The following is a 22930-nucleotide window of genomic DNA, read 5'->3' on the forward strand; positions in this document are numbered from 1 at the left end:
GGCTATCTGGCGCCCGAAATTTGTCTACCCTGATTTTTTAGAATATGTAAAACGCATCTAGATACTTTAGATCTAATTAAAGTTTGGGGTTAACAAGTAAAAAAATATAAATATAAATTTCAGAACAAACTTAAAATAAGACCCATTATGAGTGCGTGCTTTACGAATCTCTACAAATTACAATCAATTACTCTAAACATTATAAGTGTTTCAGATAACCAATTTTTGTTCTTTTTTTTTTAAGTGCATTTTTTTCTTTCCTAATGACGTGCTCGCTACGAAATTCTTCTGTTGTAGCACACAATTTCAAAGGCCTAACTTCGTTTTGTTTTCATATGTTCACTGAAGAGCAGACCTTAATTAAATAACCATGGATGTCGTCCATCTATACTCCATACGTACCTACACTATTGCGGGTCGCTTGGAGGCCTTAGGTAACCAAACGCAGAAATCTGGAAGGAAAGGTTCTATATATGCATGGAGGAGGATCGGAAGATATTGTTTATGTGATTATTAATTTATTCATTTCAATTTAATAACCAACATAATAAATCATACAGTTTCATATAATGATCTCATTTTCTAATTTAATAACCAAAATAATAACTCATATAGCTTAATATATTGATCTCATTTCTAATGGATCGGTATTCCATACGACTTCTTGACCAAGTCAGCACCTTTCTCGGCTATCATGATAGTAGGAGCATTAGTATTGCCACTTACGACTTGAGGCATTATGGAAGAATCTATTACTCGCAAGTTCGGCACCCCATACACCCTCAAATTAGGATCAACTACTGCATCAGGATCGGTGTCCGGACCCATCTTACACGTCCCTACTGCATGGTAATTACTGTGCGTTCCCACCATCGCCCCACACCTCCAATAAGGCTCAGTGCCATACTCAAGATGTGCACACTTCGGAGGAGGGGTCTTGTCCAGGACGAACCCATTCTCCTTGAATGATTTTGACTCTGCCAATTTCGTAGCAGCTACAAAGCCGTCAATAATAGTATTCATGTCGTGGTCGTCGCAGAAGTTATTAGGGTATAATAGTGGTCTATCGAAGGGGTCCGAAGAGTTTATTGTAAGCAATCCTCGACAAGTCGGTCTCAGAATAGCTGGCATGAAGGTTATCCTGTTATAGTAACACCATGGAGAGACAGCATTATTTTCGCAATAGCCTGGTTCTTTACTATCTGTTGTGGAAGGGATCGTTGAAAACTGTATATCAGGAAAATCAATTGATGTGTTCGCATATCTTGAGTTCGCATAAGCTGTCACTGAAAGACTTCCTATTCCTGACCAGGGTCCGTTTCTGTTAGTTTGAGAATACAATATGGCATCTCTATTAATGTCATCGCTGTTCGGTCTCGTTGAATTGCCCACGAAGTAGCTGACGACGAAAGATCCTGTATGATCGTGAAGATTATATCCCACTTTCAGATTTTTAATGACAGGTATTCCGAGATTTTCAAGAGTTTCTTTAGGTCCAATGCCTGATTGTAGAAGAAGTTGTGGCGAATTTATTGAGCCGCAGCTAACAATAACCTCTTTCGAAGCTTTAAGCTTACCACTGATACATTTGTCTTTCTCTCCAACATATTCAATCCCAACCGCTTTTTTTCCATCAAATAAAATTTTGGTGACTCTAACATTTGTAACTATTTTGAGATTGTTTCTAATGTGTCGGATTGGTGTTAGGAAGGCTTCGTTTGTACTTCTTCTTACTCCGTAATGATTTGTTGCCTGCAGATGAGCGACACCCAAGACCTGTCGGCCGTTGAAGTCGACTACTTTGTAACCTATGTCTTCAAATCCTTTCATTATTGGATTAAGGTTTCCGTCAGTATATGGAAACCTTCCAACGCTCTGATAACCACCAACACTATGATACGTCGTGTCATTAGCAATATCTGGATCCAGATTATTTTCTGATTTCTTGAAGTAAGGAAGAACATCCTTATAACTCCATCCGGTATTACCTGCAATCAAGGAAAATTATTAGTTGAGCTTTCACGCTTCATACAAGAAGTTAATTTTTTCAGTTCATAACAAGATTCAGAAACAAATCAAACGAAAATGGTATTACGGGTACACATACGAATTCTCTAGGTTCAAGACCCCCCAAAGACACTTTTGTTCAGAATTGAGTTATACCCAGATATTGCTTGCTAAAAATGAATACTAATGATTTATAAATTTTGAATTCAAAAAGTGACTAAATTTGAAGTAAAAAGTTTAATAAATGTTATTATTAGATTGCAAATTCGCGCTATTTTCAACCAGTTACTGTAAAAAATCCTTTAATTTGTAAAAGTGGATATATGGGATTTTGAATGTATAGGATTCATGATATGACACACGGAAACTCTATGGTGACAACATTTTTTGAAGGATAACGAATACAGAACTCAGTTTCTATCAGATAGAGGTGGAGGTAAAGGTACAAGTGGTGGTGGTGGTGGTGGTGGTGGTGGTGGTGGTGGTGGTGGTGGTGGTGGTAATAGCAGTAACAGTAGTACTGTTAATCGTATCAGTAGTGTCAGTAGTAGTATCAGAAGTAGCGGTAGTAATAGTATAATTATTATAGACATATTAGAAATAGTATTGGTAGTAGCAGCAGCAGCACTTAGCAGTGGTAGAAGTAGCAGCAGGAGTAGCGGTGGTAATAGTAGTAGCAGTAGCGATAGTATCCTAATTGTATTTGCGGTAACGGTAGTAGCAATAGTAGTTTTTGTTGTTAATCTTAATAGTACTTCAATATTATTAGTATTAGTAAGTAGTATTGTCAGAAAGGAGAATGGAGAAAGTTACACAACGCAGAACTGCATGTATTGTATTCTTCAAATAGCACAATCAGGAATATTAAATCCAGACGTTTCAGATGAGCAGGCCATGTAGCACGCATGAGTGAATCCAGAAATACATATAGAGTGTTAATTGGGATGCCAGAGGGAAATATACCTTTTGGGAGGGCAAGATGTAGATGGGAGGATATTAAAGTGGATTTGATGGATTTGGAGTGTTATGGTAGAGAGTGGATTAATTCTGCTCAGGATGGAGACCGATGGCGAACTTACGTGAGGACGGCAATGAACTTCCGGGTTCTTTAAAAACCATAAGTAAGAGAATAAGTATTGATAGTAGCCTATTAATTGGTAGTATTAGTAGATGTATAGGTAGTTTTAGTAGGTGTATTGGTTATATTAGTAGGTGTATTGGTAATATTAGCAGATATATTGGTAGTATTAGTACATGTATTGGTAGTATTGGTAGGTATATTGTTAGTATTAGTAGATAGTGGTGATAGTATTAGTAAGTAGTATTAGCAGTATTAGTAGGCAGTATTGTTAGTATTTGTAGGTAGTGTTGCTAGTATTAGAAGGTAGTATTGGTAGGTAGTAGTCCTATTGGCAGTATTAGTAGGTAGTATTGGTAAGTAGTGTTGCTACTATTATTGGGTTGTGTTGCTAGTATTAGTAGGTAGTATTGTTGGTATTCGTAGGTAGTATTGGTAAGTAGTGTTGCTAGTATTAGTAGGTTGTGTTGCTAGTATTAGAGTATTAGTAGGTAGTATTGACAATATTAGTAGTTAGTATTGTTGGTATTAATAGATAGTATTGGTAAGTAGTGTTGCTAATATTAGTAGGTTGTGTCACTAGTATTAGTAGGTAGTGTTGCAAGTATTAGTAGGTAGTGTTGCAATTGTTTGTATGTAGTGTCGATAGTATTAGTAGGCAGTGTCGCAAGTATTAGTAGATAGTGGGTAGTGTCACAAGTATTGGTAGTGTTGCAAGTATTGTTAGTGTCATTAGTCTTATTCGGTAGTGTCGTTAGTATTAGTAGATAGTATTGTTAGTTTTAGTAGGTAGTATTAGTAGATAGTGTCGCTAGCATTAGTAGGTAGTGTCGCTAGTATTAGTAGGTAGTGTTGCCATTATTAGTAGATAGTGTCACTAGTATTGATAGTGTAGCTAGTATTAGTAGGTATAGGTAAAAAGGTAAAGGTATCCCCGTAACATACCATGAAGGCACTTGGGGGGGCATGAAGGTAGAGCCCCTTGCTTTCCATGACCTCGGCACTAGAATGAGGTGGTGTGGTCGGCACCACGCTCTGACCGCCTTTTACCCCCGGGAAAGACACTGTACTCAATTCTATATGAGGCTGAGTGAACCTCGAGGCCGTTCTGAAAGTTTGGCAACGAGAAAAAATCCTGTCACCACCTGGGTTCGAACCCCGGACCTTCCAGTCCGTAGCCAGCTGCTCTACCAACTGAGCTACCTGGCCGCCAGTAGTAGTAGGTAGTGCCTTAATATTAATAGGTAGTGTCACTAGTATTAGTGGGTAGTGTCACTAGTATTAGTGGGTAGTGTCACTAGTATTAGTGAGTAGTGTCGCTAGTATTAGTGGGTAGTGTCGTTAGTATTAGTGGGTAGTGTCGTTAGTATTAGTGGGTAGTGTCGCTATTATTAGTGAATAGTGTCGCTATTATTAGTGGGTAGTGTCGCTAGTATTAGTGAATAGTGTCGCTACTATTAATGGGTAGTGTCACTAGTATTAGTGGGTAGTATCGCTAGTATCAGTGAATAGTGTCGCTAGTATCAGTGAATAGTGTCGCTAGTATTAGTGGGTAGTGTCGCTAGTATTAGTGGGTAGTGTCGCTAGTATCAGTGAATAGTGTCGTTAGTATTAGTGGGTAGTGTCGCTATTATTAGTGAATAGTGTCGCTACTATTAGTGGGTAGTGTCGCTAGTATTAGTGAGTAGTGTCGCTAGTATTAGTGAATAGTGTCGCTACTATTAGTGGGTAGTGTCACTGGTATTAGTGGGTAGTGTCGCTAGTATCAGTGAATAGTGTCGCTAGTATTAGTGGGTAGTGTCGCTATTATTAGTGAATAGTGTCGCTAATATTACTGAATAGTGTCGCTAGTATTAGTGGGTAGTGTGGCTAGTATTAGTGGGTAGAGTAGTTAGTACTACTGAGTAGTGTCATTATTATTGGGTAGTGTCTTTAGTATTTGGGGCTAGTATTGTTACCATTAATGGATAGTAATATTATCATTCGGGAGTAGTATTGTTAGTATTGGTAGGCAGTATTTCTAGCATTAGTAGGTAGTATTTTTAGCATTAGTAGGTAGTATTTATAGCATTAGTAGGTAGTATTGTAGTATTAGTGAATATCGATATTGTTAGTAGTACTATTAATAATTACTTGTTGTTAGGGTAGTACTATTAAGTACTGCTATTTTTAACGGTAGAATTAGTAAGTAGTGGATTTGTTGTCGATAATATTAGTAAGTAGTGGTAGGTCTATTATTAACGGTAGTATTAATAAATAATAGTAGTTCTATTATTACTGTTAGTATTAGGAAGTACTCTAGCAGTATTTATTGTATTAGTAGCAGTAATATTTTATTTAATGGCGCTTTCTTCTTTTGATGTTATTAGTGTCGAAGCTTACCATAGACAAAAGATAACAATAGCTAATACCATTTTAAACTCGGTTGTAGGGAAAGGTTTTTGTTTTATTTTTTATTGGGTTATTTTACGACGCTGTATTAACATCTAGGTTATTTAGCGTCTGAATGATATGAAGGTGATAATGCCGGTGAAATGAGTCCGGGGTCCAGCACCGAAAGTTACCCAGCATTTGCTCCTATTGTGTTGAGGGAAAACCCCGGAAAAAACCTCAACCAGGTAACTTGCCCCGACCGGGATTCGAACCCGGGCCACCTGGTTTCGAAGCCAGACGAGCTGACCGTTACTCCATAGGTGTGGACGGAAAGGCTTTTTTGATTCGCCGTTAATCTACTACACGAACTCCCATTTCTCTTCAGAAAGCTAGCTTACTTCTGTTGGATTGCAAGGAAGATAATGTACTTGTTCGACTCTGATTGCATCGGATAAAAATAATGAAAAGATGAATGGCTTTAATATACTGCATATCTGTACGTAGATCTACGTATGGGTACGATCATGCATACCGTTACTATGCGTAAGTATCACCACGAAGAAACACGACTAGAAGTATGTGTACAAAGAAGAGGAAAGGTTAGTGTGAAATGGACACCTAGAATAAGAAACAAAGTTGAGCTAGAAAGAACGAATAATGCTGAAACTATCAGGAAGAGACAAAGGAATGGCTTTGTCATTGGCTAATAAGAAATTGCCTCCTGAAGAAATGGTGAACGGAAGACAATTTCGGACAAGAAGAAGATATCAGATGATAGACAACGTTGAGATATAGGCCTATGGATCTTATGCGGGGACTTAAGAGGAAGGCGGAAAATAATGACAAAAATTATAACCTCAAACGGTCTTTTAAAGATTATTATTAAACATTTATGTGATCTTCGATTATGATTACATATAAATCTTCTTTATCTTTATGATTGAACTTTGAGTGAAATATTATTTGTGATACAATTTCCTTGTAATCATTATTATTACATTCCAGTCAATAGACATCCATGCAGCCACATCTATTCTCAATGGCGATAAAATCTTAACCATGACTTCTTTAGGAAAAGGTGAAATTTTTGACTTAGAATTTTTTACTTGGTTATTTAACGACTTTGTATCAATTGCGGTGTTATTTAGCGTCGATAGGATTGGTAATAGCGAGATGAGACCGAGCATTCGCCATAGATTACCTGACACACGCCTTACGGTTGGGGAAAACATCGGAAAAAATTGAACCAGATAATCAGTCCAAACGGGAAACGGACCCGCGTCCGAGCGCAACTCCGGATCGGCAGGCAAGCGCTTTAGCCGACTGAGCTACGCGGGTGGCAGACTTAGAGCTATTTTCTCTTCTTCAGGTAACTTCGAAAATGACCGTCACATAAAAATGCGACCATCTCCATTGTTCTCCTTGTATTCCACAAATATTAAGGAGAAGAATACGAAAAGAAAGCAAACAAGTACAAATAGAGGCGAGCAAGTCGTTCAAAAGGAAAACGAGGGGAATACATAAGAACAAGAAGAATAACGGATATACATATAGAGCAAGGGAAAGACAAGGAGAACAAGGGGAATATGAAGAGAACCAGGGTGACACAGGAAAGTCAATGAAAATACAAGGAAATCAAGTAGAAAAGAAGGAGAAAAGAGAACTATGGGAATGAAAGGAGATTTTATAATCATTACTGTTAATATGTCCCGCGCCGTGGCGTCGTGGTCTAAGGCATCCTGCCTAGGACTCGCGTTACGGAATGCGCGCTGGTTCGAGTCCTTATGGGGAAAGAAATTTTCTCATGAAATTTCGGCCAGGGTATGGGACCGGTGCCCACCCAGCATCGTGATGCACTTGGAGAGCTACGATAGGTAGCGAAATCCGGTTGCGAATGCCAGCTATAACGGCTGGGGCGATCATTGTGCTAACCATACGATACCTCCAATCTGGTTGGATGATCGTCCACCTCTGCTTCGGCATGTGGGCGTGAGGCCAGCAGCCGGCAGGTCGGTCTAGGCCCTTCACGGGCTGTAGCGCCAAGGATTATTATTATTATTATTATTATTATTATTATTATTATTATTATTATTATTATTATTATTATTATTATTATTACTGTTAATATAACAATAAACTATAGAGTAGAACTCAATTGTGTTACATTCAAATATTTCAAAGTTTTTTAAGATAGTATAACTATAAATTATCAACAAATAGATCGATTTTAACAATAGACTTTGTTTTCGCAATTCCACAATGTCAGTACTGAATATGTGACTGCAGTTTCCGAAATACAGGGTTATTTCCGATCTCCGATAGCGAATTTGAATGACGTCATGTGCGTCAGGAATCATACCGACAGTTGAATTGCGGCGAAAAGTGACAGACCAGTAGTGAGTGATTTCATAATCAAAGTGCACTATGTATCAGCTGTAACGTCTGGGGGAATCATCGTGCTAACCACACGATATCTCCATTCTGGTTGATGATCTTCCACTTCTGCTTCGGCATGTAGCCGGCTGTTCGGTCTTGGCCGTTCATGGGCTGTACCGCCATAGATTTACTTTATTTTTAGGTTTGTTTATTGTTATTTTGTTTGAGAAAGAGAAACTATCTTCCAATTAATAGGTAATTTGTTTTTTTCGTTTTTGTTTTTTTTTTTTGTTTTTGTTTTTTTTTTTTTTTTTTTTGGACTAGGTGAAACCGAATAATAACTAACAGGAGTTGGCCAGTAATTATTCCACTTTTTGTGAACCTAAGTGAAATAGCGGTCCCAAGACTCTAAAAATCGATTATCCTCACGAAGTTATAAATTTCAATTTTTCTTCGCGCAAATCCATTTTTTTTTGTGTCCTTTCAAGTGCGTTTCAGAGCAGGTTAAGACAATACCTGAAATAGAACGAATTTCAATAACTCCGTCAGCAATAACTTGTGTAGCCTATGTGTGCTCTAGGTGTCGTGAGTATGCGCAGTGTCTTGTGTGTGACAGTTAAAATATTAAAACAGCCGATTACTTTTTTCTGGTACTGTGCATATTTCCCGAAACATTATTCAAGTACAGTACTTAGTTTTCTTTTGAGACTTCAGACAGCCTTAGGGGCGAGCCGCCACAGGTTTGTTACAAATTTAAAAACTTACCCCACTGCTCCCATAAGTCATAATCGTATCTGTTTCCACGGTTGTATATCATGTCATTGATGCTACTGCCACCTCCCAAGACTTTGCCCCTGGGCCACTGGCAGGGTTCTCCCCCGCAGGACGTGCTCTCAGGCTCTGTAGTGTACTGCCAGTCCAGATAACTTAATTTCAGATTATTTCCGAAAGCCGGTATCTGAGATTCGAACGGTTCTTCACCTCCTGCCTCCAGCAACAAGACATTCCAATCCTCCACTTCACTCAACCTGCAATCATTCACATGTTTGTAATAACAGAGATTATAATCGAAGTGTGTGCCTCCACTATGGGCATTTATTTCACAGAAAACTAGAATTTTAAACATAAGTTTTCAAAATCAATGTAATGATAACTAGCGCCCGGATGTTAGGCAAAATGCTTTTTTTTTTTAATCTGAGTATATGTATGAAAAACCTATTAGAGACAAACACTTTCCACACATATGGAGACGATAGGCCCAATTTTTATTTTGCCTTTTTTGGCTCCCGTTGCCTATTTTAAGGTTAAATGCCATTTTAAACCTTTTTACATCGTCGTTATTGTACATTTTTTAATTTTTAAGGCATTTAAAGTAAACCGCACATAAATTACATCAAACATAAAAAGAACAGTTGTACAGATTAAAAATATATAAGTAATTGATTAACTAGCGGACTTACTCGTGTTAATTATGTAAGTTTGTGCGGCTTACAGTTGTTTCGGTGTTTCATCACACCATCCTCAAAGCCTACTAGATCCCGGCGTCATCTCGAACTTCTATGCCTGTTATGTGGGTGCGTTTGATTGTTGAAAGGTGTTGAAAAGTGGAGTCGAATAATGTGTGTACTGAAATTGATCTGTAAGCGGCACAAACTTACATAATTAACACGAATAAGTCCGCTAGTTAATCAATTACTTATATTCAAGGGTTAAAAGCAATGTACGCAAGATTCGAAATGGATAAAAATTTATATTCACCTCACACAAATATTTGTTTATTCTCCAGCAATACATATGTTTCCAGAAGTCCTAAACATTTCTCCCCTACCGATTCCATCTTTTATGTCACTTAACAAAGATGTTTGAACAGTTTAATTCACAGTGCTGAGGTCACTTCGGGGTTTACCAGCGAAAGAAAGGGGATGAGAGAAGTATTAAAAGCAAGTCTCCAGGTCCCGTTACTATTGTCGCTTGCACGCACAAGTCACGCGTATTTTGAAGTCTCTAATCCCTTCTCACATCCTTCCTTTTGAGACAATACACAGTCTGTTTTTCCCGATCTCTGAAAGAAAGTAGAGACAGTCCTGAAATAAGTTGTTTTAAGTTTGCTCCAATCAATTCAGTAGAAGTAGAAAGATCATTTCCCACCATGAAAAACTTTCTTTCTGACAGGCGGCTCACTATGACAGTTGACAACTTAAAAAGCATCTTGTTGTGACATGTAACCAAGGAAAGTGAGTACCATATGGGATAGTTTATCAAGTATTTCTCTATTATTTTATGTTTCCATGAATAATAAATACCTATTTCACTGCCTATTTTTACTATTATAGTGCCTATATGCCTGTCTATTTTAACCAAAATAAATAGCTAAACATCCGGGCTGTAATAATAAGTATTATGGTTATTACATAACAGACCAGGTATGTGGCTTATAAAGGAGCTGTATCTTGAAAAAACGGAAAATTAAAACATGGCTTAAAAACTAAGTTAGAAGGCCACTGTTCGCAAAACCAAGCTGAACAGTTATCAATTCTAGAAGCCTCAGAATCATATAAGTAGCAACTTTACAGGACAACAGAATTGGTGAAAGAGTAGTAGCGGTCTTCAAAGATAGTCAAATTGCCATTGATCTATTTAAAAAAACAAACTTTAAACAAGACTACATAATGCATAAATAAATAGAAAAAGGAGTCCCCGAGAAAAAATGGACTATACATTTTGGATGGATCGATGCTCATACCCGTAATTGTTGGCAACGAAATTCCTGACAGTTTTGCGAGAAAGCAGCTGCAGAAAATGGTAGAAAAGTAGTAGGCCTATCATGTAAAGAAGTTCAAAAGCACAATGTAAGAAAGAAAAAAAAGAGGAAGGTACGGTAGATCTTACAAAATGTCAAAACTAGTGTGACAACGCAAATAATGGAGACGTTGAAAGAAATTCTTTCTATCCGTGCGACAAAGAAAACTGATAGAAACCTTTAGAACTGGAAGAAGAAATCAGCAATATTTTAGAAATGTATCACGGAAGAGAAAAATAAATCCTGGAATAAATTTCTAAAAAAACTATAAAAATGAAGTACAAACTGTAATAATTCATTTAGTTTAGGCGAGAATCAGAAACTAAATCTTCAATATGAAATTTCAAGTGAGGTCACGTGTGTGCGATACTTAAGAGAGGAACGATATGTTTCCTCCTTTCAGGTATTTTTCTTTGCATCCATAGCAACAGCAGTAGTTCGCCATCACTGTGGCTACAATCGGTACATAATAACTTATCATACTTTGAATACATTTCATTAATGAATTACAAGCAAGATCCCATGTATAAAAATACTACAGATCGTCTGGAAGTCGACCTGGTTGAACAGGCTCATGTCAGTAGATTTACTGGCCTGTAAAAGAACTCCTGCGGGACAACATTCCGGCATATCCGGCGACGCTGATATAACCTCTGCAGTTGCGAGCGTCGTTAAATAAAACATAACATTTTAACATTTTTTCGTCTGAAACATATCAAATTAATGTGACTTACGTTTTTAGACCGGGCGCTACTCTAGGTTTATACAGGGTGATTCACGAGGATTTACTGTCCTTCACGGAGCTTAGTTCCGAGGACATTGAATATTCTATTTACAAAATACTGTTAGCAAATATCATGAAATTATCGACGAGATGAAATTCACTCCTGGTATTACTTATGAAAATATTTGTTTTCCCCTCTGCATGGTTGTTTCAATGTACCTCTTTGTCTTTTTGCATTCGTGTTTCTCCCTACTTCCATATGCCTTTATCCCTACTTTTATTCCTCTCTCTATACCTCTATCTCTGTTTCTATCTATGTATATATCTATGTTCCACTCCGTCTGCTCGGCATTAGACTGATTATCTTAAACAAAATTCTCGACGGCCTCCAGACAGTCGAACATACAGATAGTTCTACTAGCTAGTCCTCGCAACGATGTCAGGTTTCTTTTTTTTAATCACCCTCGCCTACAACGTAGAATTTATTATCTGTGGTATTGTGACGTTAGAACTCAGGGACATTAGCATTAAATGTAAATTTCTATACTCCTATTAACGAAACTTAGTCCATAGAGGTCGCTACTTCTTAGTCGTACAGAACATGAGACATTATAGCTTAAGCAACGTTGCCTAGTTGTAATGTTAAGACTCAGTCGCTGTTAGAAGTGGTAATTTAAGTATTCCAACCGTTCACTGTGGCCACGAAGAAAGTGAGGCTTATGAACTGAGTCGCGTGAAAATCGTCATAGAACACCATTCAGAGGGTAGTCATCTGCACTCCGGTATGAAATACAGTTGAAGGATATAATTTTTTCATGAACGTCATAAGATTTTTTTATTACACAAAATTTGACATATGATCTCGTCGTTGCTTTTCTTCTATAAGAAGACGTGTTTCGTATTTTTTCATTCAAAAATTAGTCGGTCTCGATAGCGTCTGAATCAGCGACATGCAGGTCCTGAGCTAAGCAGGATAGTAGGCTAAGTCATCGAGGAGTATGTTTCAAGGGAAGAATAGGATTGAGAAATTGTGGAATTATGCCAAATGTATTGGAATGTTTCGAGGAAACTTATCCACAACAAATTCCATTCCTCATGTCCTTGATTTCCAATGTGATTCAGTAGGCCAGCCGTGGCGAAAATGTGACTCACGAGCACATTGTGGCTCGGAATGATGCATTTCTCTTGCTTCCTACCTCCCACAACCCCCACCCTCTCACTCGCTGGAGTCAAACTCCGTTCCATTTGTATTTGTCTCTGACCTGCGAGTGGCGTTTCGTCGCAATGTCTCTCTCGAAACCATGTACCTCTACAAAAACGAAAGTTTTAAATAGGATGTGAGGACGCATTTTTTTCATTCCAATATTATGAGAATATTAAATGTATAATTTGCTCACAAGTATTAAGAGGAAAACGGTTGTACAACATAAAACGGCATTATACTACGTGTTACTGATGAAACATTAAAAGGTTAAGTGTTATCATCATCATCATCATCATCTCTGTACGTCGATCCTTTTTCAGCAGATGTACGAATAATGCGGTTAGATCTTCAATTTAAACTCACAGATTTACAATGTGATGTTAAATGAAAGCTAGATTTAAAGACTTGGCAAATGTTGAACTTTTCCAATCTCTGCCAAAAAATAAATATCCGAAGCTTCGTTCTTTCGTTTGCTCTGTTGAAGCCATGTTCGCTACAACTTACGTTTGTGAAAAATTATTTTAAACAATGGAAATAGTAAAAACCAAATTTAGATCACGACTGACAGACAAATACCTTCGTGATCAACTACGACTAGCAGTAAGTGACATAATTCCTGATTTTGAAACTCTGTCGCAGAGACATACTGACGACAGTTAATTTTAGATTGTGATAATGTGTCCTATGTTTTATTGTTAATTTTTTTCGTTACACGTACTAAACATTAGTTTGTAGCCTTGTACTGTATAAAATTGTATTTAAGTACTTGACGTAAGGAAAATGAAAATCCGTTAATAAGTCAGACAGTTGCTTCACTTCCCCTTCGGGTGTCCGCCTCCCTTCCGCCTCTTTTCATAGACGCTATGTACGTTGCAGGTTACGCAGTGGCTCGGCGCACGATCACATTTTCGCCACGGCTGCAGTAGGCAGCAACTATTTCCAATAAAAGGCCAGTAGAGTCATCCTCCGTGACAGTACCTCTATATTCTCTAACTTGATATATTTTTTATCTAGTCGAAGATTCTGGATCCATAGCCAGGAGGTGCTAGAGAGAGCTCCGTGATTATGCTGAAACTAAAGCACATGGATCCTATTTTCAAATTGACTCTTGAAAGCTATAACTGAATTGCTATAGGACTTTGTATTATCTAACAGATAGTATCTCCTTTTCTTAAAAAAACACCCGACTTATTAGTTGGGGGGGGGGGGAGTGATATTTTCTCATATTGTCCCTGTAAAACTTGTATTAACAGTCAAGAAGTTTGGGTGTCATTTGTTGTGAAAACGTTCATCACCAACTTATTGCAACATTAACCGAAACTGAGCATTTAAAAAATAAAAGTAGATCTAAATGTGTTTGTTATGACGCAGAATCTGTACATACTGAAGAAAATGTTCTTAGATCAACGCTGGTATCCATCAACTCGTGACATCACGCTTTAGGTGCTGAAGTTCGTTTTCCTTCTCGGGGTTTTCTTATGGGTAGCGTACACTCAAATATGACGTGTAACAAGATTTCTCTTTAGTAGGTGATTTAATTATGTCTATCAACTACTAGGTTATTTAGCGTCGGTCAAATTGGTGCTACTGAGAGAGAATCTAACAAGATAAGGTCGAGAATTCGCTATGGAATTGCCTGACATTCGCTTTACAGTTTGAGAAAACAACGAAAACACCCTGAACCTGTAATTAGTCCAAGTGGGAATTGAACTCGTGCCATAGCTCTATTCTGTATCAGCAGATAAAAGCTATTACCACCTGAACTACGCCGTTCGGTGACTTTTAAAAAGATAGCAGAACGTTTATGACTTTCTTTGTGATCACTGGATACTCATCCGAAAGGAGGTTATGGAACTGAAACAAATTTGTTTTCATGTTAGCCTACATTCAGGTAATAGATCATATTTTTCAAGGTTAAATCGACACATTTTTAATATTATCTTCGCTCGTCGTGCCTAGAGGGGAAATTGCTCACGTTAGGCATGAAAAGGGCAAGAAAGTAATATATCAGTTAAGTTTTGTAGTTCAGGTTTATGTTTTGAAATAAATTCTGTCTAGTGATCCTTTTCACTTTGACTCAACTTGTATCCACAACTCGTAGCACAAGGAAAGTAGAACAAATTGACCCTGTACAATTGGTCACTAACTGAACAGGGTAAAGTTGCCTAATTCCGTGAATTAGGAGTATCACGGAATTAGACAACTTTACCCTACATTTTATTATTACGTAGTTGTAACGTTTTCTGCATTTTTCCATTCAAAGAGTTCAATGTTTCGAAATATAACCTACTCAGTTACCCAAAAAATTCTTTTACAAAAGTCTTGAAAATCTGGATTACAAAATGTCGGGAGATTACTAAAATCTCTTGAATTGCGTGAAGCATCTTTATTCTTGAAATATAATGAAGTTGACAAGTCTAGTAAAAAATAAAATAAAATTACTATAGAAAGTTGTAGGTCTACTAGGCCTATACTATACGTAGATCAGTGGTTCCCAAAGTGGGAGGAGTCCTGTAAAGAGCTTAGGGAGGGAGTTGCGAGATGATTTGCAAAATAATATAATCTTACGTTATTAACATAAATTTATATTACATTTAGAAATATAAACTACATTGAACATAAAATAAAAAAATATGTTTCAGTAGTTACAAAGAAAAAATGATAAAATTAAATAAATGCTTCTGTTTTTAAGAAAGTAGCTTCTAAAATCTGAACTCTATATTCACAAATTATCATTTTCAATTTCTTGCTATTTTTAATTTAAGAATGTTTTTCTTCTACATCTTTTGTTATCTCTAGTAGTGTTTGTTTGATATATAATTGCAATCGCATTTGTTAAGTTCAGTATCATACAGTAGCGTGCAAATTAATCCGAACAACGTAATTACTTATGCAAAAACACTCAAACGGGATAAAAAAAAGGATCTAAGACATACCTCAGTAATCTATGTGGCCTCCCTTGTTCCAAATAACAGCTCTGAGACGATTTGGTATGGATTCCACTAATTTCCCACAAATATTCTTCATTTCTTCATCGCGAAACCATACACCAATGCGGGCAGAAATCATCTTCTCCTTTGTAGAACAATCCATTTTTTGCATTTTTCTTTTGCAAATTGACCACAAGTTCTCAATGGGGTTGATGTCGGGTGAGTTGCCTGGCCAGGGGAGTACCTGAATATTCTTCTTGTTGAAGAATTCTGTAGTTTTTCGAGACGTATGGCATGGTGCCAGGTCTTGTTGGAACACACCTCTGCCATCCGGAAATGATTTTTGCAGCTGAGGTACGATTCTGGTTTCCAATGAATATATTTGTCAGAATTCATCATTCCCTTGATAGGTATTAATGCTACAGGCCCTTCATGTGTAAAACAACCCCAAAACATTACTTTAGGGGGGTATTTGGGTGCTTGTTGGAGATGAGCTGCTGTTACTTTTTCGGATCCTTTCCGTACGTAAGAAACACGGTGGCCGTGGATCTCGAAATGAGACTCATCGGAAAAAAGTACATTCTTCCAGTCATTCACTGTCCAGTGTTGATGTAATTTTGCCCACATTAAGCGTTTTTTGCACATAACAGGGGTTAGCATTTGGTTTTTAATAGGCTTACGAGCCCTTCGTCCAGCTTCCAAAAGCCTATGCCGCACTGTTGTGACGTGAATATTCGCCCCAGTGGTAGCCATTAACTCGCGGGTTAAGTCGACAGCAGTTAGTCTAGGATTTAATTTACTTTTCCTGACAATTAAACGATCATCTGCAGGTGAAGTCTTCCTTTTCCGGCCACAGTTTCCTTTTTTCTGGGGTGTGATGGATCCAGTCTCCCTGTATCGTTTTATGATCGAATTAACAGTAGCCAAACCGATGTGACATTGTGCAGCAATTTGCCTCTGTGTCATAGAAGAATGCTCTGCTAATGTTATAATTTTAGACCGTTTTCGTGGAGTTGTATTCATTTGTGAAGACGACAGAATGTACACAGGATTGCAGTATTAAGTCTTCAACACAACTGAAATGCTTATAAGTACAAAACGACAGGCAAAATGTCACATATTATAAAAAAACAATAACGACAGACCTTCAACAATGGAATTACACGTACTACAGATGTCAATTAAAGCGGTATGAGCAGCTGTGGGGCCAACAATGACAGAAAATGTAAAAATATGTCGTGTTCGGATTAATTTGCACGCTACTGTATTTCATATTATAATTGATCAGTATACTTTCTCTTATGGCAGGCCATGAAATGCATGTTAAGTTTATAATAAAAAATTAACATAAAACTATACGGAAATGGATCCATTACAGTGTATTTATTGTTACTTAGTTACCCATACAGTGCAGTTTTTCGAAGGCTTTGGAATAATAATTCCTCTAAATTTTCAATGCAAAATATATAGTAGGCTAGTTGCAATTTTAAAAATATGATCGAGCAAAAAATGTTGTAAAATACACGTTTGTGAAGTGCATTACAAAATCTCGCTCTGCTCGTTTTTCAAACTCTTTCTCGATTTTATAAAAAGCACTTCCCAACCTTGTATCGTAATACACTGCTCAAAAAAGTCTAAAGGCTAATTCACACGGGGATAGTTTACAGGAGTCAAGTGCTTGGAGCAAGTCGACTTTCCTTCAACTTTCCCCGTGTGATATGATCCAGACAGTCAAGTTGTGACTTGGCGGTCGATCAGAATTTCAGTTGACGACCCGTCAACTTTTGTGTCCACTTTCCCGTCACGTGACCAACTTGACTTCACCACTTCCCGCATGTGAATGCGAACTTGTAGCAACTTGGCAAGTAGAAAGTTTGTAGTTGTAGGCCTATTGTCGAAGTAAATTAATTATTATTAATAATGAGCGCCCCTAAGTGGAATTCCAACGATATTATAAAGTTTTTGGAAGTGTATGAGAAGTATGAACTTCTATGGAATATACGTGACAAAGAATACCTTAAAAAAAAAAACAAGCGGGAATTATTATTCCAGAAACTAGTCAGCGAACTCATGGAACAAGGTTTCGAAAACATAGACGTATATATAGAAGTGGTTCGAAAAAAGTTAAAAACCCTTAAAACAGGACTCATTCTGAGATGTTTCCTGCATTCTGCAGGACCTTCTTCAGCTAACTCTTCAGTTTCACCGAACTAAAAATGCCAGTTCACTATTCATTTTTATTAACTATAACAGAATACAAGAATTCGAACACCACTACGAATACAACATTCAGCGCGCGCTTTTTTTTTCAAACATGGTTTCAAGTTTAATGCCTCCGTATGATCACAAATATAGCATCAAGTTTAGAGGCTTCAAGCACTTGATTTCTGTAAACTATCTCCATGTGACTCGGGTTTAAGGGACAATTAGAACTTGTACCACATTTCTCGTGTATTTTATGCTCGACCATGCCGAAATGTAGTAATTATACACCTGGTAGTAACCCCTTTAATGCACCTCATTAAAGTACACCTATTCGTTATAGTTCAGTTCAGCCAATGAGCAATCACCATTGTAGCATTATAAAAGCGCGAGTATCGGTTATTCTCGGATATGCAATCGAAACACAACTAGCGAAACGCCACGGAGGGTGGAAATCCAATACTGTTCTGTTACTATAATAATTAGCGTTAATTGTAAATATTCAAATAAATTCAATTTGTCATCTCGTTTTTCAATTCTAAATCAATTTCCAAGTTATATCAAGATTAATGTTCATGTTATTCTCTAGATTATATCAAGATCAATGACATTCGTTCCTCGGAAAAAATTAACACTTTCGCATCTGCGCACATCTCACAATTTAGAAGGTCAGTTCCGCTCCTCACTTACATAACCGTAACATGAATACATATGAATAATTTCAAGTTAGAAATATGGTCGAGCATAAAAAGTCGTATGAAACTTGCCTATGATGGTAATTAAGACGCTGGTATGAAAATTATGAAACTCGCCTGCGCTCGTTTCATAAACAAACATACTCGCGTCTTAATTACTACCATTATAGGCTCGTTGCATAATGTATTATTATGCTACATTTGTGATTATTATTACATCAGTAAAATACTTACTCCTTGTCATTGCCATAACAGCATTTTGAACAGTTAATCGTTTATTTTATAGATATTATACTGTTGAAGGTCTTTATGCCTATTTCTTAAATGTAACATTTTTAAGATATCTTCTTGTTTTCTTACTGGAATCATACGAAGTCATTTTATTTAATCATGGAACGTCGTCATTTCACAACTTCTGAAATGCTCAGAACTGTTGGAATGATAGAAGGTGGTCAAAGCCAGGCTCGTGTTCCTCGAGTGTTGAACACATCACGAAGTATTATTAACCGATTGTGGCTATGTTATCAAGTCACAGGTGAGGTTAAGAAACGTTATCAAGGGCGAGGAAGGAAAATTAAAGCACGGCAGGATCAATTTCTGGTTCTGCACATTAAGGTTCAGCGGATTATTACTGCCAGGCAAGTTGTATCTGTCCTCCAGTGCACTCACGGAGTTGTAAGTGACCAGACTATAAGAAACCGACTTCCTGGAGCATCACTTTTCTCTCGCCCTCTCAGAATGCCAGCCTTTCGGAGAAACAATCGGGCAGCGAGTCTAACATGGGCAGAAGAACGTGTCAATTGTCACAACTCGATTGCCATCTCCTTACGTTAGCTTCTTAAATTTAAAGAAGACAATACAGAAATCGCTTATTGACAATCCGTTTTATGTTTTGAGTTAATTTTGACAGGTATAAAGGATTAATGTATTTTAATTGATGTTACTATATTTGTATATATTCATATATGAGTCCTAGCCCTCGTCATTGAATAATCAAGACTACTTTCTATAAGTAGTCGACATGTAGATACATATTATTCGAGAAAAATTCGTTCCGGCACTGGGAATCGAACTCGGGACCATGTCTATAGTGATCTATTGGTTGTTTATGACAAGAATATAATAATAATAATAATAATAATACAGTTCTGAATGGAAAAATTACTTACTTTTAGAGAACCCGGAGGTTCATTGCCGTCCTCACATAAGCTCGAAATCGGTCCCTATCCTGAGCAAGGTTAATCCAGTCCCTAGCATCATATCCCACTTTCCTGAAATCCATTTGAATATTATCCTACGTTTCGGTCTCCCCAAAGTTACAGTATTTTTCCCTCAGGTCTCCCAACTAACACACTACAGTGAAACCTCTCCTTACGGACACCCTCAAGATACGGACGCTCCTCATATACGGATAGATTTTTCTGTCCCAACTGAAATAATATAGAAATAATTATGAATTTAACTCTCGCTTACGGACACTCTCAGACACGGACACGGACTACTGTTTCACAGTCCTAAAGATTGCTTTACCTACTGACTACGGACAAAACTTTGATTTCAAGACATAATGTGTTACAAAAATGGAAAATTTAGTTTTGAAAACTGTACAGAAATTCTTTAACATGAAAGAAGATAATAAGGGTCTCGTAGGCTACCACTAGCCCAGCCGGGTCCACACCTGTGGAGTAACGGTCAGCGCGTCTGGCCGCGAGACCAGAATCGGGTTCGAATCCCGGTCGGGGCAAGTTACCTGGTTGAGGTTTTTTCCGGGGTTTTCCCTCAACCCAATACAAGCAAATGCTGGGTAACTTTCAGTGCTGGAACCCGGACTCATTTCACCGGTATTATCACCTTAATTTCATCGAGACGCTAAATAACCTAGATGTTGATACAGCGTCGTAAAATAACCCAATAAAAGAAAGCCCAGCCGGCTAACCCTTGTTAGCTGGAAGCGGGTGGATAAACAAAACCATAAAATTGAACCTATCTGATGGGTCCAAGGTTTCCGCGATCGTGAATTTTTTTTTTTAGACCGGCCAGAGGCCGTTTACCAAAGTTAGCGTTATTTTTCTGTTTTTACTTTTTCGTTTGTTTCCTTTGTTTTACTTACACTAATACAAGCACAACACCCATGCCCGAGGCGGGACTCGAACCCACAACCCTTCGGACCAAGCGATAGAGGCATGCCGTGCCCCTACCGCTTGAGCCATCCGGGCCTAAATTTGTATTTGACACAAGGTTTAATAGGATTATTGTCTTCACTTCAATCAGTTGTATTGTTTCGAGAGACATGGCACCTGAACGTAAAGGCTAATTTGAAAACTGTAAATTACAGTACTGCGTAACTGTAGACCTAGAATAAAATTGCCTTGCACAGTACTGTATTTTCCTTTTGCGGTCACATCTATTGTAGTTCAAAGTTGCAAATAATTTACTGTAGTGCAGTAGGCTGTATTTAGAATTAATCTACAGTAATACATTTCATTTAAAGCGTGAAGGTATACATAATGCATATTATAAATTTACTGTTAGATTGGGGAGCCTCCCTCTCAATTAAGGACACCTCCCAAATTCGGACAGATTGTTACGTCCCTTCGATGTCCGTAAATGAGAGGTTTCACTTTATACGTATTTCTGAGTTTACCCTTATTATGTTAGGTGAAGAATACAATGTGTGCAGTTTCGCATTGTGCAACTTTTGTGCATTCTCCTATAACTTCATCTCTCTTAGCTCCAAATATTTCTATAAGCGCCTTATTCTCGAACACCCTTAATCTCTGTTCCTCATAGTGAGAGTCCATATCTTATAAATTTACAGAACAACTGGTAATATAACTGATTTATAAATTCTAATTTTCAGTATTTTTGACAGCAGACTAAATGACAACCGAATAATAGCAGGCATTTTCTATATTTATTCTGCGTTTAATTTCCTCCCGAGTGTCATTTATAGTTGTTACTGTTGCTCCAAGATATTTGAATTTTCGCACCTTTTCAAAGGACAAATTTCAAATTGTTATATTTCCATTTCGTACTATGTTGTTATGAGACATACTTCTAAAAAAAAAAAAAAAAAAAAATTGCGCGTCACAATCTTTTTGTTGGCAGGTATTCTATTGTAGATTTTTACGTGAAGGTTTCCTAAATATCTCAGAATGGTTAAACAGAGTAGGATTAATTACGAACCTGTTTGCCAGAACGCATCCTGCAGCTCCTCCGCCGGCAATGATGAAATCGAATACTTCGCCGTCTTTAAGCGTCTTCGGAGACGACAAATCGGCCGGGGTCTGCGTCGCAAAGAAGACGCCCATGATGCTCACGAAGCTCTGCAGCGTACTGACGGCAGCGCAGGTTAAGGCTGGCATCGTGGCGGTTGCTCTTGATTGCTAACGGGCACTCCTCGGCTATTTATTTAATTTGCAACAGGGAAAACTGTCATTAGCTTGTCCTCAAAGCGGCTATTTGCATATCAATTACCTGTCCTATTTGATAGGAACGATATATGTTGCTAGAAAACGAACTCTTTGTGTACTTTCAAGCACGTTGATAACATAACATATAATTAAGTAAAAAATGAAGCAACAATATCCTGCTGCATTCTTGAATTTCAAGTTTGAAATACAATGATCACTGGTAAAATATAGGTACTGATACCTTGCCTCACTCTTTCAGATATCGTTATCACTTGTTTTCCAAGAACGGGGTTACGTATCTACATTTTTTGTTGAAGTATTCATGACTTCAGACGTGTAATATAAAAGTCAGAATTAGGGTAACTTGTAAATACAAAATACCACAATATGCAGAACATACTTTCCTTTACTACGTTATTGACACTGTTTTATTTATTTAATTTATTTATTGATTTAATTTTGTTTTATTAATTAATTTATTTATATTCTCACATATTAATTTATTTATTTACTCATTTATTTATTCACTCATTTATTTCTTTACCTATTTATTCATTTATTTATTTGCTTATTTATTTATTTACTTATTTAGTTATTTAGTATGACTTATAGCAAATTAAACAGCCTAAATGTACATCAAAGCACTTCACTCATATAAATAATGTAAACGAAGAATTTAATTAAGTACTATTATTAATAATGAGTTACATGAGCGGCAGTTATAAATTAGGAATAAAAAGAGAGGCGTGGTTTATAATGAATCTAGATTGACATAACAACATAAATTTAATAAATTATTGTGGGACCGAAACAATGGAAAATATGAGATATTCCAAGTAACAAAAATGTGCTGTTACATGAATGACGTGGATAGTTTTTCATAAATTTGGCTTCGGAATAATATTTTGTATGGGAAAATAAATAAATTTCCTCAGTGAGTTGAACTTCTATAACTTTTTAATTAATGGTAAGTTCATATGAAATACGTTCCTCAATTTGTAGGTATTAAATAGCAAGTTTCTTCTGGATCTAACTGTAAGAATATGAAATGAAATAATTTTGAGTATTTCAGCTAAGTCATTATTATTTGAAGACATCCTCGGAATAAGGATGTACCCAACATAACTA

At 37.2% G+C, this 22930-nt stretch overlaps 1 protein-coding gene across 1 annotated transcript; it reads right to left on the bottom strand.

Moving 5' to 3' along the window:
* Positions 1-498: 498 nt before the first annotated feature.
* On the bottom strand, positions 499-21785 carry LOC138703384 (glucose dehydrogenase [FAD, quinone]-like). Its single transcript, XM_069831210.1, has 3 exons — positions 21576-21785; positions 8600-8862; positions 499-1988 (listed from the first exon to the last, which is right to left on the bottom strand). The coding sequence occupies exons 1-3, from the start codon at positions 21752-21754 to the stop codon at positions 637-639; spliced, it is 1794 nt and encodes a 597-aa protein (XP_069687311.1). The 5' UTR covers positions 21755-21785; the 3' UTR covers positions 499-636.
* Positions 21786-22930: the final 1145 nt, after the last annotated feature.

Source organism: Periplaneta americana, chromosome 7, assembly GCF_040183065.1.
Source record: "Periplaneta americana isolate PAMFEO1 chromosome 7, P.americana_PAMFEO1_priV1, whole genome shotgun sequence".
In the NCBI taxonomy this organism is placed as follows: Eukaryota; Metazoa; Arthropoda; class Insecta; order Blattodea; family Blattidae; genus Periplaneta; species Periplaneta americana.